General features: G+C 37.9%; 1 protein-coding gene and 1 long non-coding RNA gene across 2 annotated transcripts; both read left to right on the top strand.

Moving 5' to 3' along the window:
* The first annotated feature begins 11,210 nt into the window (after positions 1-11,210).
* LOC141279938 (SCAN domain-containing protein 3-like) lies at positions 11,211-13,939 on the top strand. Its single transcript, XM_073811502.1, has 2 exons — positions 11,211-11,835; positions 13,140-13,939. The coding sequence occupies exons 1-2, from the start codon at positions 11,211-11,213 to the stop codon at positions 13,937-13,939; spliced, it is 1,425 nt and encodes a 474-aa protein (XP_073667603.1).
* A 1,759-nt stretch (positions 13,940-15,698) lies between these two features.
* Positions 15,699-20,087, top strand: LOC141280049 (uncharacterized). Its single transcript, XR_012334850.1, has 6 exons — positions 15,699-15,858; positions 16,574-16,601; positions 17,442-17,549; positions 17,695-17,862; positions 18,045-18,140; positions 19,216-20,087. It is a non-coding gene; the product is annotated as an uncharacterized lncRNA (long non-coding RNA).
* The last annotated feature ends 680 nt before the right edge of the window (positions 20,088-20,767 follow it).

Raw genomic sequence — 20,767 nt, 5'->3', positions numbered from 1 at the left:
AAGGCATGGATGGACATGGATTCAGTGTTCGAATTATGTCAAAGCTTATGGGGGGTCCCCTAGCTAAGCACCACCCCCCTCATTATAGGGTCGCTGTGATTTCACAACGTAAGATGTGATCGTCCTTGATCAACAATCATCTGATCCTGGTTTTAATAAAAGAAACCCCAAATTACCCTTAACTCAAACTCTAAAAAAAAGTTTACCCCTCAAATTAGTGTGAAACACTGGCAAGGGCAGAACTTTTAAACAGAATAGGGGTGAAATAGGGTGGACTCATTCTTAAATTACATAATTGTACTATATAGTAGTGGTTAAATGGATGATTACATTGCGTTTTTTGAGTCATAGATTGAATAATTTTCGGATCAGCAAAACTGGAAATTATGAGCATATCAAAATAGAAAAGAACAAAGTTACAAATAAAGCAAGATCTAACAGTATTTAGGTACATAAATACAATCAAACGAATAATAACACTGTCTTACTCACTGTATAAATTATATATAATTAATCTTTTTAAAGATACATAATTTTAAAGATAGTTATCATGCCACCAGGTTGAAGGTTGGTGTCCCCAGCACTCACAGCAGCCCCATTCGCGTAATTTGCGGGTGGTATACGTCCCCACCGCTTTATGACCAAGTTGGTTGTGCCCCAACTTCCGACCACGAAGTAATTCTTGCGTTCATAATCATAATTAGGGTCCATATTCATTTAAAACGCATGGACAATGCATGACGCGCCGCCGCCTTCTGCTTTTCAAAGCGGTCGCCTGTGAACACGAGTTTTGTTTTAGACGCGTCTATTTGAGTGCACTTGCTGCACGTTTAGATTTAAAATAAACTTGAGCGCAACTTGATACACGTCTTGAACGTAGGTAAATGTAAATGTAAAAAAAAGGTAAAAATCTACCCGTAAGTTATATATGTAACAATGATTAATCTATTAATAATCTATTTCATGCAAAACGCTAGGGGAAAAAATATAGGGGAAAACATTTGATCCTTTTCAGCAGTTTTTGAATAAGTTTAATTGAATAATATTAAAATACCTTATGGTAGGGCTGCATGATTATGGCAAAATCATAACTGTTTTTAGACTATTTGCATTGAATTGGAAACGATATTTTTGGAAAATATATGAATTGCAAAGCTGCAAAGAATAGTGCACTGCGGATTTAATTATATTATTTTAATATAGTCAGTGGTGAACTAAAGTGGGCCGGTCTAAGACATGAAACTCCAGGGCTGAAAATGAGTCCAACTTCGGCCCTGCATGTTACATTTTTCCAAGGTTTAAAAAAACACATGCAAAAGATACTTTCTACAAATAATTATTTATTTCTGAAAGATGCGTAGTTGAGCGATAGGCTAAGTTTTAAAGAGACTATCATTTATTATCATTTAAGCGTGATTTCTTCTGCTTTCCTAATAAAATATTTTGTGTGACTGGGTTGACCAGCCGTCAGTCTGAGTGGATAGCTTTGCCACTGTTATGAAATAATTGTTTGAGAAGATTTAAAAAAAACCTTAAACCTAAAGATTACTAAAGATTCTTACCGCAACTGAGGTAAAAAATACTCCACACGCAGATAGAGACATTAACTCGTCTGTCAATTCCTCCAGAAAACAGCATGAGGCGCACTTGCGAGTTTCTTTATTTCGGACAGAAGTCATTTGAATTATTTTATTGCGAAATTGGGACAAATAATGGACAGTATCGCTTTGTGACACGCAAAATGAGGATTTTAAATTTATGTAGTATTTTAATTTTAATAAAAACCAGGGAGGGGACCCCCCTAATTTATATTTTTGTGCTTTATGGGGGGTCCCTTAAGGCTTATAGGAGGTCCGGGACCCCCCCAGACCCCCTTCAATTCGAACACTGCATGGATTTGAGCGTGTATGCGTCAGTGCGACTGCTGCGTCGCTTTTACAAGCGTGAATTGTGTAACTACATTGCATATAGATCAGTTTTTGGTCGGCTATGGGTCCCGGCTGCGCTTCCATCTGAGTTCATCCAGTGGGGTCTTTAGTCCAGGTTTGTTTGTCATTCGGAGTTCAGAGATCATTGGCTACTGCCCGCCAACGATTCTGGTGGCCCTTCATGGGTCCAGATGTCAGAAAGTATGTTTTAGCCCGTCAGGTGTGTGCTTGGAATAAGACATCTTAACAGTCTCCGGTTGGTCTGCTTAAACCATTGCCCATGCCACCCCAACCCTGGTCACACTTAGCCACTGATTTTGTCACCGGCTTACCGGCCTCTAAAGGTAACACCATTATACTGATGGTGGTGAACCGTTTCACTAAAGCGGTTCATTTTATCACACCATTTAGTACATCATTTTTGTTGGAATTCTTTGAAACAGTGGACTATCAGGAGGCTTTATAGGTGAGTTTCTTCAGTTTTGTAGCTGATTATTTGGTTGTTGGTGATCTGAGAAAGACTCTGATTGTACTGGCTGTGTTGAATGTATCTTAAAATGGTTTATATAATTTGAATCACAAGGATCTCAGCTTTTCAAAAATGTGTGATATGTTAAGGTTTTTTTTGTTTTTCTTTGGAGTTGTTGTATTTTCCAATGTTATCAACCAAAACACGCAGAATGCGATCAGGTTAATAAACAGTTCACAGGTCTTCACTTTAGTTTAAGGTGCTCTTTCATAGGTTACAAATGTTTATTAATCATGAATAACTGGTTGACGTGTCCGCTTTACATTGTTACGCTACTAAAGTTATGTCTACTAATTAAGTATGGGTGACTCAAACCTTCATACAGGTTCAATCCCATTTTAAATCTGTGGCAAACTTCTATGACTAGTCTAAAGGGATACTCCTGCCTATAATGAAAACCCCATGATTTACTCTTCTTTGCTGCTGCATCATTTGTGACCTGTGCTGGCAAATTGAGTTGGGATGAGCGAATTCTCGTTTGGCTCTCAGCGAAGGCGGTCGCATTTTCTCTCCTCTCCTCGCCATTACCTTCCCTGCTTCGCTCCTCTTGTGTCATCTGGTCTGGGGTCTTAACTTTTGAGAGACTCTCTCCGCACTGCTCTCGAAACTAAAAATCATGGATTTGATTAACTGGTCTCTCAACGCAATTGACACCATCTTCTCGACGAAGCTCAGCTTCGGGGGAACCTCTCTGCCCTGCCGGAACGTTCGCAGCTGGCTACACGATGGACGCATGGGAGAAGTGGCGGGTCGTGTGTCTGGCTGTTTCCATGGAGGACATTGAAGATATCTATCTATTCGGAACCATGAGAACATGGCTTTTGCTGACAGGATTAAGCACTGCCCTGGTTTATCGAGAAATTAAGAAGACAGTGACAGCTGTCCAAAGCCCCAAAAAGCTGCCTGGGATGATTGAAGCAGTGGGCAGAGCGGTCAGCACTCAGGCTGGGACTATTAACCACATTTTGGATTGCAACATGGAAAAAACCCGCAATATGGATAACATCATGGAGAAGCTCACGGATTTGAAAAAGCTGATAGACCAGAATGGACTAAGAGAGTAGTCGTGTAAAGGAATCCGGGTACTCACCCGAAGACCAAATAATTCCAATCTTATCTGCTTTTGGCCCCCCTTATCCAGCACTGGCCTCGGCCAAGGCCGCTGTTGGAACAACAACTCCCTCGGAAGAGCACTGCAAATGCTCTTGCGTTCCCTACCCATCTCCCACAGACACCTGCTTATTGTTGACTCTGTTTGGACCTAATCAAGGTTGTCTCCATGGCAACTTGCTGTGTTAACGCTTTGACATCATGCAGACTGAGACACAGAGATTTGGATGCCAGGTGGAGCGACTCTCTCCAGGCCTACACACACACAAACTCCTACACACACACACACACACACACACACACACACATATATTAATTGTCGCTGTCGGGCGGAATCCTCGTATCTCCAAAACCATTATTTTTCAAGAAATTAAAAAAAAACGCCTTATTTTTTGAGTTATTAAACATTGTATCATTAAAGTTGTTATAATGCCTTATATTGCTATCATATACTGTTGTGTACCAACATAAACACAACATTTTCCCAAAGTCATGTTTTATCGGAGATTCAAGCTTTATGACTTGGGAGCAGGGAGATACGAGATTATGCTGTCATTGATAAGAATGGTACGGACACAGACGTCACTGCTGCCAGCAGTGTTCAACAAATACTGCGGTCACATTGAGCCTTTTGACAAGAGACAAGGTTTCAATAGTTAACCAAAGCTGACTGTAGTAACACACATCTGCCTAAACTCTATTTTAAAGGTTTAAGATCTGTAAGTGATGCAATACAAAACACGATGAGCGGACTATGCTGTCTAATAAGTGGAAATTAATATAATCTCCTCGCAAACTTACCTTCGTGGCTCACGGGCTTCCTTCTGCACAGAAGCATTACAGCTATCGAGTTTTAATAAATGTACTCAAACCTAACTATTTTCACTTGTTAGTGTCTAGCAAACAGAATTATTATATTAAAGATGGAATACGTAGAATTCACCACTAGATGGCGCCAAAACGGCAATAACAACAAATGACGTAGATTAATGACGCTCTGAAGCAGCGTGGAATTTTGGGATTTGTAGTCTTAAACTCAACTACTGGTGGCCATTAATCAGACGCGATTCACGCGGACGAGAAATCACGTTGATGGATGAAGTTATCAAGTCTTATAAATGTTGCGTTTGATTATGTAAGGTTATATTTGATGTTCAAAACGAAATTGTTAGTCATAGATGTTACAGTATGAGTCCAAATTCAATGGTGTGTTAACCCAGCACAGAATTAAGTGTTCAAACTTACAATCTAAAATGATTTTTCACAATGTATTGACAGTACAAATCTTATTGTGAGGTTATGATATAAAATTATGATAGACTGATAGACCAAACTCTATTAGTAAGTGTCTTATTGCTGTACAATACCTCTTGATGTGCATTATATGGTCCGCGGGAAGATGCACTGAATACAATCTACACACTAATGTTTGTGATGGATATAATAGCATACGATTTTTGAAGAGTTACGAATCAAAACAACTCACCCGTCGTGTAAAACACAAGCAAGATCAGCATCTCTGTCTAGTTAAATGTTGTCGCGAAGCTCTCTCCATCCAGATAATGCAGCACCGATATTGATCCTCATTCTTTCTCTCGTCTTGTTTCAAACTCTTCTTGGGTCGTTTGGTTGGCCCGTATGCTTAAGGGAGCTGTCTTTGCTGACACAACTAGCGACAGACGGTAAAGAGTTATCTTAGGCCATAAACAACTTGCTACTTGTGTTTTACATGCACAAAATAATTTAATGGTGGTATCCAAAACATTCAATTTATTTCAAGTATTATATTAGATAACGTTACATTTTAAAACTTCAATGCACATGTATAATAAGCCTAGTAATACGTAAATATTTAAAATACATCAATAACTGATATCATAGATTAACACAGATAAAATCATAGTTAAGTCTTTCTTTATTAAGCCCATTACTGAGTGTATTTGTGAGTTTGTGACTGTTGTTGTTGGAGGTGGTGACTCGGATGTGGACGCCAGTCATCATCAGAATGGTTGATTTTCAAGTTCATCGTTCCATTGTTGTTGTACCTGACAGAGTTCCTTTAAGGACACAGACATGGTTGCTGCAAAAAATAAAATTAATAAAGGTCAAATGATCATTTCCCTACGTTATAAGGTGTGTTTATGTATAATAACGAGGCAAAAAACAGTTAGCTTGCATAATGATTCATGACTGCAATGGCAAAACTAGCGGGGTCAAGCCCCACGAAAATCACGTTAGATATCTCACCAAACATGATGACAAAACCAATGCATAGTGGCTAACTAAGTCAAGGGCAGGCCATTTGTGCTTTAAATTCACGTCAGAAACGTGAAAAGCTTAAAGGATAATTCCGGTATTTAACACTTTGAGTCTCATTTCTGGTTTGTTTTGGATGAACTACAGTGATGGACACAGAAATTTTGACAATGGGTCGTGTCTTGAGTTCTTGACTTGTTTAGAAGCGTCTCTTGACTGCTTCAGAATGGAAGTCAATGGCCATGCACAAACATGTCATTAAAACAACACTTAACGTTCATTTTCAAAACTGTGCTACTCACCGAGTGGTTCGTGGTGTTCGTTGATGACTAAAAACAAATATATTGGCGCAATGTATGATTTCAATCCGTGTTATTTGCTATAGTGAAACTATTTTTTCAGATACCTCACAACCGCAAATATACTTCCACTCTATATTTGAGTCTGAAGCGTTAGCACACTCCCGACCACTTGATGGCGACAACCACTTTGCCATACAAGTACGCTCGGTGTCTAGCGTATAGACAGTCACAATCGAGCTCAACTTCAAACCTAAAGCTGGTCACTGAGCCATCAAATATGTAGGGCTCAGTTAAAGCATTGTATTCGCTAAATGAGAGCTTAATGTTCTTATTTTTATGAAAACCTCCGGCTCATCTAACTGTTAGACAGCGCTGCGTCTCAATTCATTAGATAATTGCATTTATGAGAATTTGAAAGTGTTCCTAATAATCCTTTAGGTGAGTGTATATATATGCTCAGGTTGTACGTTTTAGAGACATTTGATAATTAATAAGGCACATATTAATAATGAAGTTATTATGGCAAATTATTTGATGAGTGTTAGTTAAAAGACGGCATTTCTATTCAAGTATTTATAGCGGCTTAAATAATGATTTATACATCATTTATTGATTAGTTAATAATACTAAATAAACAAAAAAAAAATGTTTCATATTTTTTATTAAATCCACCCCCCAATTTATATTTTACGCAGATCTATCCATGTTCGTGTATACTATTACGGTATATCAACAATTGTGTTAATTGTGCCTTTTTTATTTTTTTACTCAATTGAAGGTACGCCGATTATCTGTCATTTCTTTAAAGCAACACTAAAGACTTACTGCTTTTTGCTCCCCCTACAGGTTAGAAGCGTAATTGTTCATTACCAATGTCGTAAATACTGCAGCATAGCTGGCTCTGATTGGATTGTAGGTGTGCCGTAAAGCAAGTTTTTGTAGTTTTCGGTTGGAAACTTCTTTAGTGCGGTTTTGGCCGATAGAGGGCTGCAAAGCGAATGTGAAAGTGCCATTCACCCTGTTTTGAGTGGATGAACCACTGAAACTTTTTTGGAAATGTTATTTTAAGGAAAAAAACTCTTTGATGTTGCTTTAAGGTTTCTGAAAATGAGCATTTGAGAAATCAAAATGTTTTGTCTATGGTAAAAAATAACCAGCCTTATGTCTTCAGAAACACAAACTTGGCTCTGATGCAATTACACAGACCAAATAAAAGTGGTAATGAAAGCCAATCATTACATCAGAGACTGACATCACATTTTTCAATGAACTTCCCTCCTAGAAGAATTAAAAACCATGCCTTCGAAAAACTTACGTATGTCAATGACTATGGCAAACTTGATCATTCCCAAGTCACTCACTGCTCAAAATTACTACTCCAAGGTTCAGTAGGCCAAGGGTTTGATTTGAATTGATTTGCTCATGCAGCCTTTTTATTCCCCAATAATAAACGAGAGAGGACTGTTTTATAAAGCACAGGAGCATGAAAGAATGAATCTCATTTTGTGCCCGAGACATTTGTCATTCAGTTTTGAACTGAGAACAATTACCTCGGCCTTATTGTACTACCACTTTCACAGCATTCCTTCATTCTTTATTTTCAGTGCGGTCTGAAGGCTCTAAAAACTTCTATTAGTCACATCCACTGTTGAGGTGACTACTGTAATTCTCTTTCTGCTCATCTCTCATTCTATTTCTCCCTTTGTGTCATTGACCGTGGAAAAATTGCAGTTGGAGCACAATGACGTGATAGAATTGCTGATGATATCCACACTCATTCTGCCTCAAATCATATTGCACTGCTAGTACACTGCTGTGAGCCCATTGGCATTGTGTCCCGACTAAGCAGTCAGATTGAAGATGAAAAGCTGACCTGATTATACCAGAAACTCAAAAGCAACTGGGCGTACAGTATTACCTATAAATGTTCCTGACAACATGCTGGGTGGTCGTCAAACCATGTTTATTGTTGACAATCAGCATTTTAATGATTATAGATAATGTTTATGGAGGCGTTTACAGGACCTTTGGCTATATCAATAAAAGCTTTGAAACAATGCTGTCATTGGGACACAGTTGAGAGCATTACCTGTAAAGAGTTTTCTGCATTACAGCACACCGCAGTTTGGCCTTCTGTGTTCGGTATTTAAACAAATCCATAAAGTATTCATTGCTTTTTCTGATCTGACTGTGTAACATTTATTATAAAGTCATAAAGTACCAGAGTTTAGTATTACTTGAGATTTACATGATGGACTGTATGCAAAAGCAACTCACCTTCAGCAGCCTAATATATACATATATACAAAAATACAGTGCATAAGATATGTGACACGGTGCATGAAGACATTTCAAGCCTATTTTTGCAAACTGATCATCGCTGCCTTATCAGCACATTCTTGCTGCATCACTCTTAGATTTGTGGTCTTCAGGACTTCTTAATCCTGATCCGTCTGTGTACAGTATTTCATTCTAGATTATCTGCATTATCTTCTACTTTCTGACTCACTGGCTCCCAATTGAGCGCATCTCAAATGGTCAGTAAATGCATCTATCTTCTCTCTCCTTTTCAGAGCTTGCCATGTCCTGTTCCCTGTCATCTATGCACTAAAGATATGGCAGTCACAAATGTAAGGATCTCTCCCTGAAGCATGCTGAGGAATAAGTGCATTTAAAGTGTTTGTTCAAAGTACACAAGTTCCCTCATTCATCACAGTTGTATTTTTTTATTGAAGATGGCTTCTGTTGTGTACCTTATATATCTTTTAAAACCCTATTATTTCATACCTAAAGTGAATAAGGGTACCAAAATAACCCATCAGATCGAGTTTAATTTGTGCCAGAACAAGCCAGGTCTGCAGCTAGTACTATTTAGAGCGATCCCAATGGTCTAAATCAGGGCTATTCAAATCTTACCCTGGAGGGCCGGAGTGCTTCTTTCTGCTCTTCTTTAAAGAGAATTCCTCAATTAAATAATTAAAATCAAGTTGACGCAAAAGTAGGCTGAAATTATTTAAACAAATTAAACAATATTATCAAGTAATAATTTTACAATCAGAACAGCACGGAAAAGAACATTTATTAAGCAACTAAAAGTGCTTCTTTCTGCTCTTCTTTAAAGAGAATTTTGACTAAATCATCAAAATCAAGTTGACGCAAAATGTCATACTCACTTGACATTAATGTATGTAATTAAATTATGTAATTAAATTAAACAATAGTATCAAGTTATAATCTATACAAATCAGAAAATAACATTTATTAAATACAACTCACCAAAAGAGCTTCTTTCTGCTCTTTTTCAAAGAGAATTCCTTAATTAAATCATTAAAATCAAGTTGATGCAAAATGTTTTACTCACTTGACAACCTCAGTTTATCCCAATTTTGTTTATCCCAAATGAAAATCTGCCGAAGCATTCGACACAAGGATGGTGAGAAAGATTCTTATAATGCATTTTACACATTGGGAAAAGCACACTGGAGCAGTAAACTGAACAAGCTCCTGTAGTTGCTGTTCGAACTGGAAAAGTGCTTAAGATCCTCTTTTGAGAAATGTATAACGTTTTAAACAGAAGTAAAGATAAAACAATCATGCATTAGGAAAATTAATAATTGCTTTATTTATTGTATATTTTCTATAGGTGTGTAAAACCATATTTTGGCGGATTGTTTTAGCTTACTTTCATTGTTTCACGAGATTGCCTGCCTATATTTAGTCATCATAAATTAACGGTAAACGAACTTGGCTCGCTGTTTTTGAAGGCAGCTCGACCTTAGGTCGGGTTCGAGCCCCAAGTTTAAGTGAAGGAGGAGATGATGAGGAGAGATGCCAGAAGAATTTCGGCCGGGCGCGGACGCACAGAGATCCCGTTTACGATATGATTTTAATGATGATTGACACGGTTTAGGTTCTTTTCAAACCTACGTTAAAAGTGTACCCGTTAAATATTATTACTGCAGTTAAAGAGTTTATTTTGATCATGGTGTCACGATCGCTGGATAATTCTGAAATTACTTTTCAGTCATTTGCGATGAACGTCTTCACGTATACATGATTTGCGAGGTACATTTGCAAATGATTCATAAATAATACCTCTGTGTTTTAAAAGTACTGTATACTCAAACTCTAAAGACAGCAATGTGATTGCCGATGCGCTGAGAGAGAGAGAGAGAGACCGCGGCCTTACAAGAGTGGAAATGATCGATGTTATTTGAAGTCGGTTCTTAAAGGACAAAATATCCCATAAGCTATAGCTATTATACACATTTTTTCAGAACATTCTTGCGACCCAGTGGTTGGGGGCCTCTGCTCTAGGTAGCGCTTACGCATAATTACGTCAATCAAAATGTTTTTAAAAACTCAAAATAGAATTGTCTCGGAGGCCCCCTAGTGTTCGGGGCCCTGGGCTGCAGCCCATGTTGCCCATTAGGATAACGCGGCCTTGATGACAGGCCTATGTTTTGTGTGAAAGCACTGGCTTTGTTTATTCTAGCCATGTGCTTTCTTTCTCGTCTTCTGACCCTGCCCCCTTGTTTCCTCGTTAATCATCCCATTATTGTTTGATTCATGTCACCTGTTCCCCTTTGATTTGCTCCCTTATTTAATACCCTCGTGTTTGCTGTCCTGTGCTTGTTCGTTTTGTATCTTTCATGTAATAAGGATATGTATTGTCAAGTCTAAGTTAAGTGTAGTTTATGGCAGCAGTTTCCAAAGTGGGGGTCGCGACCCCCCGGGGGGTCGCGGAGTGGAAGGCGGGGGGTCGCATGATGATTTTCAGAAATTTATTTATTAAATTTATTTTTTTTTATTTTATATATGTTAAAAAAGGTTGTCATTATGTGAGTATAAATTTAGGGTAATTAAAATAAACTTAAAAAAAAAACTTTGTTTGCTCCGATTAATTACGACAGTTGGTGACGGCCTCAATCACAATTTACAGCACAACAACATGCGCTAGCGAGCTAACGTTAAATGCACATTTAGTGCTTTGCTAAACAGCGATCAGTCTATTTTGAGATCTAAACTTGATAAAAAATGAAACGGTGGTTATTATCATCAAAAGAAAAAGAGAAGAGTGCAGAGATGCCTGCTGATGAGAGAGCGGGATCAGCGGATAATGCAGAGGGCAGAGAAGAGGATGATCTGCCTGCACTACCCTCCACCTCCGGAAGGGCAGCCCGCCAAACCCGTGCACCACAAACAGACCATCCCTCCTCGAAAGCCAGAAAATACAGAGAGGAATACATAACATATGGTTTCACGTGCATTGTTTTAAATCAGGTACAACACCCTCAGTGCGTTGTGTGCTCCGAAGTCCTCGCACATGAGAGTCTGAAGCCCGTGAAAATGCTAAGACACCTAAAAACCAAACACCCCAGCCTCGCAGATAAACCCACTGACTTTTTCCGCAGAAAAGAGAAAGAGTTACACGGACAAAAGAAAGTCCTTATTAAACAGACAACTATCCCCGCTAAGGCTCAGAGGGCTTCATTTGAGGTGTCATATTTGATTGCACAGACCAAAAAGCCACACACAATTGGAGAAACTTTAATAAAACCAGCAGCAATAGTTATGAGTCGCATCATGCATGGAGATAAACTGGCCGCTGAGCTGGAACAAGTGCCGCTCTCTGATGGGACTGTATCCCGCCGCATTACAGAAATGGCTCAGGATATCAAGTGTCAACTGATTGACAGAGTGAAGAAAAGTGAGATGGTCCTCACTGCGGAACACAACATCCAGGGGGCGGGGTTGGATCTAGATCCAACTCCTCCCACTTTATATACTTTGTTCCGCCAAATTGCAACCTGTGGTCGCCAACGTTTGCTCTTATCAATTTAAGTGTATGTTTGATTAATAATATAGTTGAGAAAGATTCATAATTTGAAAGTATCACAGTTAGGTGTAAGGAGAGGTACGGACACGTTCCCGACAGTTTGATATCACTGAAGAGATTTATTTGTACATTATCCCACTTATAACACAGCTATTCCTATACGAGTAAATATAAAAACAAATTTATTTGATATCTTTTATTAGCAAATAAAAAAGTAAACCATCTACGAGGGAAACCTGTTTCCTAATGGCTGTAAGCAAAGACGCGTTAAAACAAGTTCAAAGTCCATAGTCCATACAAGATAAACATTCAATTTATTAATTTCTAAATAACATGCCATAGCCTATATATTTTAATAATTATGCATATTTATACTGTATCCATTAATAGGTCTTAAACTGCATGTGGTAAGATCACTCATAGTAGGCTTACCCGAAATGTTTTACTCCAAAACATTATAGCAAAAAACTTACATTTCACCATAAAGGCACTACTTTTATTGTAGTCATAAGTAAAGTTAGTTTTTATGTCAAAATAATAACTTAATTTAGTTACGACTTAATGCGGAAATGGTAACGCAGCAACACGTGTATGACGTGTCTTGTGGTAAAACTGCCGACCAATGGGATCTCTGGATCGGGATCCAGCTCCACCCCTGGATCTAAATCCAACCCCGCCCCCTGGATGTCGCGTTCTGCAGTGAGGCGCTACTGAGAAAAGTGGGAGGCACGCCTTACAACTGGATGAATCCACAGACGTGTCTAGCACCGCTCAACTCCTTGTATTTGTCAGATATATTTTTGAGGGGAAACTACATGAGGAGATGTTATTTTGTACGCAACTGGAGGGGTCATGCACGGGCAAGGACATTTTCAATAAACTGGACAGCAAACTTAAAGATGAAGGACTATCTTGGGGCGAGTGCATATCCGTGTGCACAGACGGAGCTGGGGCAATGCTGGGAAAAAAGAAAGGACTAAGGGCACGAGTCCTCCAAGTTGCACTTCACCTCAATTTCACGCACTGTATCATACACAGAGAAGCCCTCGCGTGCAAAACCCTGAATGCAGAGTTTAAACATGTTCTTGACACTGCTGTAAAAATGGTTAATTACATAAAATCACGTCCACTGAACACACGACTGTTTTCCACTCTCTGTAATGAAATGGGATCAGAGCACAAAGGCCTGCTCTTGCACACAGAAGTCAGGTGGCTGTCGCGAGGAAATGTGCTGAGACGCCTGTACGAGCTGCGGGACGAGACCACAGACCAAAGATCCCCACTTGCTGAGCATCTGTCTAATCCTGACTGGGTGACAAGACTGGCATATTTGTCATGTATTTTTGAAAAACTCAACGGACTTAATCTGTCCCTGCAAGGTGAAAACACAAACATCTTGTACCTTAATGATAAAGTGCAGGCATTTGCGAGAAAGCTGGTGCGTTGGAGAGAGAGAGTAGAAATGGGACGCATAGACATGTTTTCTGAACTGGAAGAATTCATGGAGGAAAATGCACTCAGTGTTAACAGCATCAAGGGGTCTATTGCGGCTCACCTTCAGTCCCTTTTGGATCACTTTCTTAAGTATTTCCCGGAAGGAGACGTTCCCGACCAATATGACTGGATAAGGTCACCATTCAATGTAACCACGGCAAATCATCTAGATATGGAAGATGCGCTGATAGAACTTACAACCGATCGAACCCTAAGGACGGCATTTAACGGCAAGACGCTGGATAAGTTCTGGGTTTCTGTCGTGCTGGAATATCCACAGTTGTCGAAAGCCGCGTTGGATGTACTCATGCAATTTGGTTCAACGTATTTATGCGAAAAGACATTCTCCGCGCTGACTTACATTAAGAATAAACACAGGTCACGACTTAACGTGGAAGATGATCTGCGGGTGGCGATCTCCAAAATTAAACCTAGAGTGGACCTGCTTTGCTCCGCACACAGCGCCCATCCATCACATTAGGCGTTTTTGAATACAAAGTTACAATTATAATGTTCCAAGGCGCCAGCCAACGCTGTACGCATGTTACAGGCAGCTTGTTCGTATTATGTCTGTAAGCATTTCACAGTTATGGGATGTATTTGTTTTTGTCAATAATTTGTTAATAAAATAGCCTTGCTTAGAGATTGTATTCATTTTTGTTTGAGCTCTGTCAGTCTGTAACCAAATCGCAAATCCTTACAAGCTGGAGGAAAACACAGGGAGGAGAAAGGAGGGGGAGGAGGGGGTCGCGGGTCGTCAGCAGTCTAATATTAGGGGTCGCGATCTGAAAAGTTTGGGAACCCCTGGTTTATGGTCATGTTTATTGTCTAGTTTTTGGTCAAGTTTAGTGTTCAATCTGTCTTGTGTTATACTATAACAGTTATAGTATCTTGTTTGGTTTGCCCCCACGTGGGCTTTTGTTTCCGGTTTTCATTATTTAATAAGAGTCTTTTGTGAAACACCTGTTTGCACTTGGGTTTTGCCTTCACCATCCCTGACACTATGAAAAATCTTTTTATAAAATTTATATAATTTATTTGTGTATATAAAAATATACACACATGTAAATGTTTCTTAAATACATACATGAATGTGTGTGTATTTATATATACATAATAATTACACACAGCACAAACTCACATGTTATTGTCACAGGTGGGAGCGCATATGTGTCATTTACACTGGGGACGCTGGGGACATGTCCACACCACTTTTTGAAAGCATTTGGTTTAAATGTAATGAAAAATCAAACAATACCTGTGTGACTTACATTGCAAAAATGACTTTCTTATTAAGAATTTTTGTCTTGTTTTCAGTAGAAATATCTAAAAATTCTTAAATCAAGATGCTTTTTCTTGATAAGCAAAATGACCTAAGAAAATAAGTCTAGTTTTAGACAATAATAAAATTTAAGTGAATTTGTAATTAAAACAAGCAAAAATATCTGCCAATGGGGTGAGCAAAAAATCTTACAAACACTTAATTTAAGCAAAAATTTCTCAGCCCATTGGCAGGTATTTTTGCTTGTTTTGAGCACAAATTCACTTAAATTGTATAGTTTTTGTTTCAAAACTAGACTTATTTTCTTACTTAGTTTCTTGATATTTCTACTGAAAACAAGACAAAAATACTAAGTAAGAAAGTCAGATTTTCAAGATAAAAATTCTTAGTATTTTTGTCTTGTTTACATTAAAAATATCTAAAAATTATTAAATTAGGATGCTTTTTCTTGATCTAGTGTTTAGATCAAAAATATCAAATGTAAGTGATTTTGTTTGTATTTACACTGTAAACCCAAATGCTCAAAATAATTAAATTGATTGAGTAGTATAAACTTAATTTTCTAAAAAAGTTCTACTAACTCAAATGTTTTGCGTTTCTGAGACTTTTTTTAAATTGTGAGTAAATTAAACTCAATATTTTTAATTTACTGAAACTATTTGCAGATTAAGTTGATTTTCACTTAAGAGTATAATTTCAATGTACTTATTTTTGTTGTTTCAACTGTCAAGCGTCTGACATCAGTAACGTGTGCGTGCGTGTGTCAGTGTCATTAAATGATATAAATTTTAAAATGGTTAACATTTAAAATATACACACACATTCACTTCAAATTAGGGTCTCAGAATTGTAATTTCATTGACCATGCCAGTGGGTTCAACATTAGATGTTTATTTGAATTTATCACAGATAACATTAATGTACGTTTGAAAAAAGTTTAATTTTGAATTAGGTTAGGTCCATCATTTTATTGGCTTACGACACTCACGTGGTCCAAGATCAGCGCGTGCGTGAGAACCGGAACGCGCAACGTGGGAATGACGTTGCCGGCTTGGCGCCACAATTGACTGCATTCGAACTTCAAGCTGTCGGCAGTAATCAGCACCATCGGTTTCACGGTAAGTGTTAAATGTGTTTTTTCTAATGAACAGTTGATTGCGTCCCCCGCGATACAAAAAAACAGCCGTTGCCAATGTTGTCTGATGTGGACATAAAGTAAATAACCTGGAAACACCGAAGTCGCGTTGCCGTGGCGGCTGGGTTTTGGATAAACCGTCGCTTTCCTTTAGTGGGAAACACGTCAGTACTGCCCCGCGTGGTCTCGCTTTTCTCGCGTGTGTGATTCGGAAGGGAGAAGCAGCATATTCAGATCAACGTATGGCGGTCAGCGTTTTTAAAACCTGTCACTGTTATCAACTGTTTGGATATATAAGCACGAACATAGTTCGTATGTAAATAAACACATGGTTACAAAGACATAAGCTGTGCATGCGCTGTGTGTGTGATAAAATATAGCCAAAATCTCAGTTCTTTATGGTGTGTGTTTATCATCGATGTCTTGGTTATGAAACAGAACTGACAACAAAAGCAGAAAATATATAAAGATGCAAGATGCATGTAATGATAATCACTTAATCAGACCGTAGAAATGGGTCTAAAGTTTCAACTTTTGCTGCCTTCACATGTGTTCGGAAGTTCAATAATCATGTAAACTGTTGGTTAACTTATACGTTACTCAGTATTAAGTATGAGGAATTCTACTCAAACTGTTTCAAGTTCTCCTGATTTAATGGAGCTATACACTTGCTAACATGCATTTTGTTTGCCTTTCAGGTGGCTGGCTGCAAAATGATTTGGCAGTGTAAGTTGTGCTCATCTTCTTTTACTGACAGATTGCAAATATTTAAAGGGACACTTCACCCATTTGCATTAAGCTTTGTATAGTTAGAACATGTTTTTCAATAGTCGTGCATCATTTTCTCAGTTGCCACGGAGAAATACAGATTTCAGTGTTGCACTTCCTTCTTTCAATTATGTAAAAATCATCATTTTGCATCATTGAAAGCAGGAAGTCCAATATCTTTGTTGAGGGGGTGAGACCATAGATATGTATAAAGGCTAGATTTCTTGCCCGTGCTGCTGGCCAATTGAGTGGAACGTCCGCATTTTGGCGGCCATCTTACTACATGACGCTCACTCGTAGCATTGAGTTTTAACGGTATAGGTACTTTTAAATGACCATAACTTGCTTAATTTTGTACAGATTTTCAAACGGTTTGTTATAAACGTCGTGTACCTATGATGTACCTATGACACTGCATGCTTATACTAAAAAAATAGAAAAAATTCATGAAAAATGTTGAAGCATCCAGAATTATAGCCCCGTTAATAATGTTTGTAAGAAACCAAACCGTTTGAAAATTGGTATAGCATTGAGCAAGTTATGGTCATTTAAAAGTACCTGCACCATTAAACTCAATGCTCAGAGTGAGCGAACTGTCTGAGGTAAGATGGCCGCCAGGTGAGGACGTTAGAGACTCTGCCGTAAGACATCTAGCCTTTATACATATCTATGGGTGAGACTACAAACACTCCTTTTCTCGGTCAAATAGGAACCAAATTTGAAATGAATGTTACATTTCAACAACAAATATGACACACTTTCATTAAAGATTTATATTTCATCCTCTTCACTTATAAGAAAGAGGATGCAGACAGCATTTGACCTGCGGCAACAGACCATAGTGAAGACATGCCCACCAGTGAAAAACCTCATGGAACTCTGGCCTGCACTCAAATAGAGTCTGAGGTAATGTGTAGTGGCACTTTTTCTTGTTATTCCTTTCCTGATAACCTATACCACATTCAGGGGCTGTTTTATGCTTTATGGGAGGGTTAGATTTACCAGATTCACATAATTAAAATAACTGTGTTGTCTTTGTTTAAAAATGTAGGTGTATTTAGACTTCCAACGAATTACAATACAGAACCTGCCCAACATATTCTGCTCTGAGCTTGACCGACATCTTCTTTCTGAAAAAAGTCATCAGTCTAGAAAGACAACCAAAATTGGGAAGACATCAAATGCTTTGAATGAAATCCTAAGAATCTACGATTAACAGGTAAAGATATTGTTAAATATTTTATGGGTGTAATTCTTAATTGAAAGAGGAAAGTTGAAAAGCATTTGACAAGTTTAATGATTCAATTTTGAATGCTACATTTTCTTCACTTATTTGTCTGATTGCATTACAAGTTTAACATTTACAGTTCAGTTATGTTCTATGGTGTTTTATCATTATAGGAGGTACGTGACATACACACCAAGTGTATCACTGCTCTTCATCTCCTTCCAGTCTATCGACATGAGGACGTCTCAGGGTTCTTCAGGACCTGCACAGTGAGTGTTTTTTTTTTTTTTTTTTTTTGAAAATATACACTACTATTAATAGAAGAACATGTTTTTCATGATTTTACATTTCCTTTGGTGTGTAAGTGTGTATTAGTACATGTTAATGATATGCAAAATGTAGAAATCCCAATGTAAACAATGACGTGAGTTATTGTGTCCACCTTAAATCTCTTTTCTTGGATTACAACAAACACATGGATTGTAGGCAACAGTTTACTTCCTAAGCCTGTTGATCTGGACTCGACGGTCATTATCATAATCCCGCCCGCTTATGTTTTCATATTTAAAGAATTTACTACTGACTAAACCATGATTCAAACACAAGTTTTGAGCAGTGCAGAGTAGCGCTGGTTGTTTGTCGCTTCTACGATCACAAATGCAGGCATGGTTTTAACGTTTTAGTATCCTTACCTTACCAATCTGTTATGTTCTGCGTAACAAACAAGCGCTATTCTGAACTGCACAAAACTCGTGATTGAGTCATGGTTAAGTCTTCTTTAAATCTTTAAAAATTCTTTACAGGCTGTGAGTCAGAAACAGGCGGGATTATGATAATGACCGTCGTGTTCACGTCAACAGGCCATGGAAGTAAACTGTTGCCTACCATCCATGTGTTTGTAGTAGTCAAGAAAAGAGATTTAAGTTGGAGAGGATAACTTGCGTCATCGATTACTTAACATGTACTAATACACACTGACAACCCCCCCAAAAAAATTTAAATCATGAATCGGATAATAGGTGCTCTTTAAACAAGATAAGGCATTTATCTTTATAGGTTTTGGAGCATATTATCAACTTGGATGTACTGGTAGCTTGGCTGGCTCCTTTAGAACACTGATGTGTTCCTTGTTCACACATCTTTTAAAATCACTTTCTGTCTGTTGTTCTGTAGCAATATTGTTTGTTTAACATATGTCATGACTAGATTTATGCCTTTATTTTTGCACTAAACCTGCTGTAAATAATTGAAAATTTTTCAAAAATTAATTAATAAAAAACTATTTACCCTTGGTATTTGCCATGTGTAACCAGTTTTTGCTTTAATATCTGTTTTATTTTGCAGGACACATCTGATGAGCCAGAGCTTTAAGATGTTGTAAAGGCCCTCCTTACAGTCATCATAGATGACGACACAAGTCCAGTTCACTTCCAGCCTGAGAAAATCTGTCATCGTTGAAAGCGAGATTTGGTCAACCTCTACAGATTTACTGATGCCTTTCTGGTAATGTTTGGACTGATCTATGCACTACACCTCAGCTATCCCAGGCGACTGACAACACACTTGAATTCACTCAAATGTTACTTTGCCTTGATGATGGAAAAGTGTCATCCAAGTAACAGAGTCTCAAAAAGGACTTGATGTGTATGTAGAAATGTATCTAAAAATGTGTTTTCTTCACAATATGCACAATGTGCCTTTGTATTTTCAAACGGTATTTGTGACTTGAATTGTTGTCTGTGTTGATCTTTTAAATTGACACTGCCATTTTAAATGGAAAGGGCAAAAATTTTGTGAAACACAATGTAATTCAAACTGTTTAAGTTGTCTGTACTCAAAATATTTGAGGCAACGAGTTGCCTCAAAAAAATTAAGTTTTGAGCCATGTGATTTTGAGTTTTGTGTGTCAAAGGTTTTGAGTAATGTGTAATTAAAAAAAAACTGAACAAAAATAAAAACATTGAGTTTACATAACTTAAAAGTGCTTCTTTGTGTACTTATTTTTTTTTAGTAATGTTAACTTAATGCCATGAGTCAATGTAACTGAAAATTATTGAGTAGACTTTAATAAGAACTTTTAATTTAATTATAATCAAAAGGTTTATGTTACAAGTAATCAAAATATTTAACCTCTAAAAGAAATTGTGTTTTAAGTTCATGAACTTAAAAATTTTGAGGCAACGAGTTGCCTTAATTTTTTTGAGTTCTGCTTACTAATTTGGGTTTACAGTGTAGTGTTTAAGAAAAAATACGATTCTTTTGCTTTTGGTCTAAAAACTAGACTTATTTTCTTAGGTCATTTTGCTCATCAAGAAAAAGCATCTTAATTTAAAAAAAATGATATTTTTACTGAAAACAAGACAAAAATACTGAGAATTTTTTTTCTTGAAAATAATTTTTTGCAGCGTATGATGAATTTCATTGTAATGACTGACTTAACGCGCTGCTGTTTTCGACAGTATGGTGCTTTGGCACTGTTCAGTTGAGCTGGTGTTGCAGGGACTGTTACATGTGCAGTCAACATTGTTGAGGGTTTTATGCTGAGTATTTTTGTGTTGTTGACCGGCCTACACTATGTCCATTTTTGATGCGCCGTTATTCAACATTTTCCCGCCCTTCTGTAATGTTTTTTCATCTGATCGTTTGTCCCCACCACTTTTCAACACAAACTGACGCCCCTGTGGGAGCGGACCACCCCTATCGTGAGTCTTGGTCCTCCCTCAGTTTCCACCCCGAGGAGGTCCCAAAGCACCCCAATGACAAGACAGACGAGAAGGTATAAAATTAAACAAAGTTTATTTAAAAGGAGAAAAATCTTAAAGGGGCTGCTGGAATCAAATGGGGGCTGGGGGACTAGTGTGGATGCCTGGACTCGTCCTCCCGAACTCAAGGGTGT

The sequence above is a fragment of the Paramisgurnus dabryanus genome, chromosome 13, assembly GCF_030506205.2.
Source record: "Paramisgurnus dabryanus chromosome 13, PD_genome_1.1, whole genome shotgun sequence".
Classification (NCBI taxonomy): Eukaryota; Metazoa; Chordata; class Actinopteri; order Cypriniformes; family Cobitidae; genus Paramisgurnus; species Paramisgurnus dabryanus.
The sequence above is the reverse complement of the archived record's forward strand: the minus strand, read 5'-3'. Positions and strand labels throughout refer to the sequence as shown.